Here is a 5,911-nt window from a genome sequence, read left to right as displayed (position 1 = left end):
AAAAAACAATGACACGGAAACGGGGCTAATAGGGAAATTGGATATTTTACAATGCAAAGCGATTCCCCACCCATACAGATGCTCTGTGCAGAGTCGTACTTACCAACAGATTTTCTGGTTTTATGTCCCTGTGGACAATATTGAGACTGTGCAGGTACTTGATAGCACTTGCCAGGTTGAACAGCATAGAACTGGCATCGCGCTCAGTGTATTTGTTAGAAGATGTAATGGCATCAAAGAGATCACCCCCCTGGAGAAAGTGTTTGAAATGTGAAAGAGGCCCAGTTGCTAAATTTATAACAGTCTGACGCAGATAAATGGTTGAGAAAATTTTCTTTTTAACTGAAGTAAATTAATTCAACTATAAACCAGTCTATGACAGCAAAAAGAATGCATTACATATTAAATGTTTTTGATAACTTATTTGAATTTTATCTTGTGACATCGAAGGTTTCAATTTCTTCGTTTAAAAAATAAAAATAAAAAAATCAGTACCTTAACTAACTCCATTACAAGATAGAGCTCGTTTTGTGTGTCCATTTCCTCAATCAAAAGAACTATGTTGGGATGTTTCACACGCCGAAGGATTGATACTTCACTCTGTATCATGTGCTCCTGGGTGACAAAGAAAACAATCTGTACACTGTAGCCAGAATACTTTACACACAATATATGAGATTTGTTTTGTAATTTTAGAGAAGTAATAGAAAAGTTTTCAAAAGAGAACTCTAAAATAGGATCATTTGATGCTGTGATTTAAACAAAAAAGCAAACAAAACCAACCAGAACCAAATATTTTTGCTTCCAGCATTATAGCAACCCCTGCTCACCAATGACTTAAAAAAATGACTCAGCAACAGTTGAACTTCAACTTTATGAACATTGGAAATTTGATGGTGTAAAAGCTGAATTCAGCAGGTGCAGAGCAGGCTCACCTTTCCCCTGCACTTATCTTTGCTGATGATCTTGAGCGCATACTCCCTTCCAGTGGATCTCTCCACACACTCTCGGACCACAGCAAAGTTTCCATCCCCTAAAGTCCTTCCCACTTTGTACCTCTCTGCTATGGAGGCAGGGATTGAAGAGTACTCATCCATTGGTTCAGCTGTGAAAAAAATAGAATGAAATAAAACACACTCTATAATAGGTAAAGCATTATATAGTAGTTTAAATGTTGTTTGCAAACTGTTTTTTGTTTGTTTGTTTAAAATTAGTTTATGTCTTGTGTCGTCTTGATGCATGCTCAATCATCCAGGTAAGTAAATCTCCAAAAGTTGATTCTGTTCATCTGGACATAGCGTTTTGTGGGAGAAACGTTTCTCCAGATGAACAGAATCAACTTTTGGAGATTTGTCTTGTGTCCTTTCTGACCTTCGCTGCTCGGCCCATCGCCTTCATCCATTGAGCTGCATACTTTGGTAGACGCCAAGGAGAGTGAAGAACCACTGTGTTGAGATCCCTGAAAAAGAAGAGACAGCTATGGAGTGAGAATAAAAAGATAAACAGATGTGCTTGTCTTACACAAATTTCAGAGGGGAGCAAAGCTTATAAAAATGTGATTACAGCCAGATTACACAAAGCTTGTTTGTTCCACTCTGCTAGCCTTGAGCATGTAGATAGCAATGAACCAAGCATGGTGAAACTTTACAGAAATCATTGTACCAGCACAAAGACTACCAAGTGATTCTACACAGATAGAAAATGACATGCAAAAACTTCACGACAGTAACAATACCTACCTGAGCCAGAATTATGAATAAGTGACACCAGTATCACTAATACCTGGATTTTAAATGAGAAATGAGAGACTGTGCACTCTCCTGATCCATGATCAGATATGTCAGAATCGCTGCTGCTTCAGTGAAGATTATGTTTCATTCACAAATTGCTGAAAAGTTGCTAGTTAGCCAGCAGCATTGATTACATGGGCTTTTAATTCACTAGCGTGTTTGTTTAATCTCTTAATTGCTTCATTGTGACAAGGGTTCCCCGAGTTCATGTCAGAGTTTTCTCCACAGGGTTTAAGCTCACTTAAGCATTTTGGATTTTTTCCCCATTTCACTGATAAATCTTTATAATGATTCAAACGCAGGCTTTGATGGGGTATGAAATTTATTTCCATTAACATAACTGCAACACAAAGTAATTAAGTTGTTAGGTTAATAGGTAGTAAGACTCACACATTTTTTTGGAACTACAAGGATGGTGATAAACTTCTATTCCATGTCAGTGCAATACCTGTTGAAGCACTTAAAGTTCTGTCTGATTAAATGAAAAACTTCTTAAAATTCTTCAATCTTGGCACAACACAAATCATTACTTCATTATTTCTTTTTTTTTTTTTTACCTGTCGTCTTCTGAGGCTAGCTGGACTGGTTGGAGAGGGGCTTGGAGACTTTCCAGAACGAGGTGTGGACAGCTGACTGCCTGCAGTGCCGTTAGCTTTTAGGATAAGATAAAGATTAAATACTGTAGCATAAACCAAGTTCACAAGACGTGAATGACAGCTCACATGCACACTCTTACCTGAACCGGCAGATGAGGGAGACTTGCTCCTGCGGGGCATTCCACCACTTCTTGGGGAAGAGAGACCATGTACTGAGGGCAGCCGCCCATATGATGCAGACTTTGTTACCCTGCATTCTGAAAAGAAATAAAACAAGCAAAATAAAAGGTGTGGACTGTTCCAGCATCATTATGGCAGAGTAATAAATGATCAGCTCTATGTGTGGCATACTGACCTTTTGTCTTTCTTTCGGCTTCTCTGGCATTATTAAATGCTAAATGGACTGGTTCTTATATTGTGTTTTTCTACTGAGTACGCAAAGTACTTTACACAATGTGTTGCGTTCACCTATTCACACAATCACTTTTTCTATGCTTAAGTGCTTTCTATCTACCACTGACACTCTGGATGCATCAGAGAGCATCTTGGGGTTACGATCTGAGCTACAACTGTTCTCTTTTTTCTTTTTTTGGGCCTTATCAGTATAAACCAAGTAACGACATCAACTGCCTACCAACAAGCACGCACTGTAACTAATGTAGATCTTATTTATATCATTATCATACAATTTGAAACAAAGAAAGATTTTATGACCAAATGAACAGAGATTATTGGTCTGTGGCTGGATGAGTACAAGACACCATACACCACTTTGATTCGGGTGCATGAGGGTTGGAGGAGGGGTGCTAATTTATCTGATGAGCTGGTGAACCTTTTTGTGCTGAGGATCAGATGATACTCTCAAACCAACTGCAAGTCTTTGGAAGATACTTTCTGTAAACAGTGGTACAGAAAGACATCCACAGCATGTGCCAAAATCTTTATGCGGGACAAAGATTCACTACATCAGTCCAGTAAGCACAGGTTTTGGAGCAGTGTACAGCATACTACCATCCAGAAAATATATATACACATTTTTTTCCTCCCCCAAAAAAAGCTTTGCCTATTTTAGCAAGCCAATTTTTCGTGGTTTGTAGGGAAGAGTCCATGCTGCAGACTGTCCTGCTTGAAGTCTAGATATGTTACATGTTAAAATATTTTACGCATAATTAAATGAAAAATATCAGGCAGGAGACTTCAAACTGTGAAGCAGCTGAAGTTTTATCTGAACAAGAAAAATGTGAAATCCTCCTTCCCTAGGATGCTAGAGAAAGAGGTGATGCAATAGAGTGGCGGGCATGCTCATGATCCACATTTATTTAGTTTCTTTCTTTCTTTCATTCAAAGCACATTTCACAAAAATATCGTTTTTTTCCTCATTTGAAAATCATTTAATCATCATCATCATCATATTTAGTATTACTATTAAATATAGGGTTCACATGTTTTTTAAATGACTGCACAGCAACTTAAGGTGAACAACATATAAAACACGGGAAATTGGTGCAAGCCTCATAACTACACTTACCACTTTCATCCAAGTTGAAGTCGTCTTGATAGCGGAACTTTTCGGGACCACAAGCAATGAATATATCATCTTCCCCAAAAAAGTCCTGAAGGGAGGTGACCTGAGAAAAATAATGTCTGTCAGCTTTAGTTCAATAAGTCTGAAATGCATTCACTCTCAACTGATACTATACATAATCTGGAAATAAGATGATGTGTTAACATCTTGAAATATTGTATACATACTATAACAGACAAAGCATTTTTTTCAGACAAAGACATGCAAATCAAGTAAAAATGAGTATATTACTGTTTCTTCTGCTTGTTTTTTTTTTTTTCAAACTGAGGCAAATGAGATTCAATGCGTCAGTGTACGATATCATAGCAACATGACACATCAATGCTAAGTGAAGGATTCAACATATCGAACAAAAATGTCATAAAAATTCAGGTTGCACAGTGGTTGGCACTACAGTCTCACAGCAAAAGGTATGTAGGTCTGAACCCTGGCAACATGCCGTGTGTGCAGTTTGCATGTATTGAGCTTTAATTTCAAGATTTCCTGGTAAAAAGGTCTCTTCAATAAATAATTCACATTTCAATATGTGTCACATTTGTGCAAAGAATATAGCAGTTTGTTTACAGCAAATGGTGTATGGCTTTTAAACTTTAATAGGATTTATAACATTTGGATAATCATGTTAAATGGAGTATATAAAACATGTGCTAGTAAAGAAAGAACTTTATTGATCACAATGCTGGATTTAAGGATGCCAGGCTTGAATAAATGCTTATTGTGATCTAAGCACAAATAAAAAAAAATTAATGGTACAGCATGTATAGCATATAAATAAAAGAATTAACCTCTTTCTACTACTCTTGTGACAGCCCAGCTGCACTTTAATGTCTTCAGGGTAACCATTAAGAAAAGAAAAGCTCCTTTTAAACCTGTTAGAGTTTATTCAGTGGAGACCACGACAATGGTGTCTGTCTTCCATTAAATCGTCATCTCTAGTGGGCGATTAAATTAATTGCCCTCTGTTACTGCAGATTATATTTTGTAAAATCACGTTAGAAAATGTTTAACAGTAGCTATTTATTCAGAGATCCAATCGCAACAACACACAGTGGTCAGGCTGTTTCTGAAAAAGCAGCATTTCCACAATGTACTTTACTTAGTTGAAGCTTTGGATAAAATAACATAGTAACCAAGTAACCATCACTGTAAAAACAACAGAAGTGTAAATTATAATCATTTCTGCTTTTCTATAAACAAGAACTGTATGGCTAGGTGGGTGCTGGTGTTTGCATTTAGAAAAGTCTATCTTAATGGTTATATAGCAGTCTCATGAATAAATAAAGATAGACACAGATGACTCTTCGGCTAATAAGAGTGTGCAAGAGAAAGTAGAGCTTCAGTTTTAATTTCCTCTCCATAAGGTTCAGCCTTTAATCCTTCTTGTTTAACTGACCTATAGTATTATAGATATCAGTTAGAATACAAAGGCATGCTTTCCACAACATCACATATATTGTTAAGAACTGCATGTTTGCCACTGTGATCACCTCTAGGATTCTCCTGCTATCCCTCTCCAATGTGCCTATTGGACTGGGGTTAGCTGGATGACCCACGCTTACACATGGTGTGGTCATCGATGAAAGCTCCCTCCTTCCTGCAGCCTGTCTGACAGGCTCATTGGGTTTGTTTATTTTGGTTTAAAAACACACCCATCCATAAATGCTTTCCACTACTAACTTTCTACACTTGCATACACAAACACACATTCTGCTACGTTGTTTCTGATTTTATGCATATATTCTTCTTTGTTGTTGTCTCCCATTCTTTTTCAACCTATAAACTGAACTGTGACCTTGATGACCAAGGAAATGGCTCTCTTATGTACACAAGAAAACTGACAGCAACAAATGACACAAAAAACAAGACACTGACCTGCAACAGTAAATCTAACTTTATATTAAATTACAACTTCCAAAAAAAAAAAAAAAAAAAAAAAAAAA

At 37.0% G+C, this 5,911-nt stretch overlaps 1 protein-coding gene across 3 annotated transcripts in view; it reads right to left on the bottom strand.

Annotated features, from left to right (window-relative positions):
- Positions 1-5,911, bottom strand: part of LOC102205718 (serine/threonine-protein kinase DCLK1-like) — a 19,376-nt gene that overhangs the window by 5,850 nt on the left and 7,615 nt on the right. For all 3 annotated transcript variants that reach the window (XM_005736014.2, XM_013911573.1, XM_005736015.2), the window contains exons 4-10: positions 3,915-4,014; positions 2,527-2,643; positions 2,348-2,442; positions 1,372-1,459; positions 936-1,105; positions 496-615; positions 104-250 (exon numbers count right to left, since the gene is read on the bottom strand). In XM_005736014.2, the coding sequence (XP_005736071.1) occupies positions 104-250; positions 496-615; positions 936-1,105; positions 1,372-1,459; positions 2,348-2,442; positions 2,527-2,643; positions 3,915-4,014 (837 nt within the window). The remainder of the gene's footprint in view (positions 1-103; positions 251-495; positions 616-935; positions 1,106-1,371; positions 1,460-2,347; positions 2,443-2,526; positions 2,644-3,914; positions 4,015-5,911) is intronic.

Source organism: Pundamilia nyererei, unplaced genomic scaffold (genome assembly GCF_000239375.1).
Source record: "Pundamilia nyererei isolate P.nyererei 1_Seehausen unplaced genomic scaffold, PunNye1.0 scaffold00066, whole genome shotgun sequence".
NCBI lineage: Eukaryota > Metazoa > Chordata > Actinopteri > Cichliformes > Cichlidae > Pundamilia > Pundamilia nyererei.
This window is presented reverse-complemented; position numbering and strand designations above follow the sequence as displayed.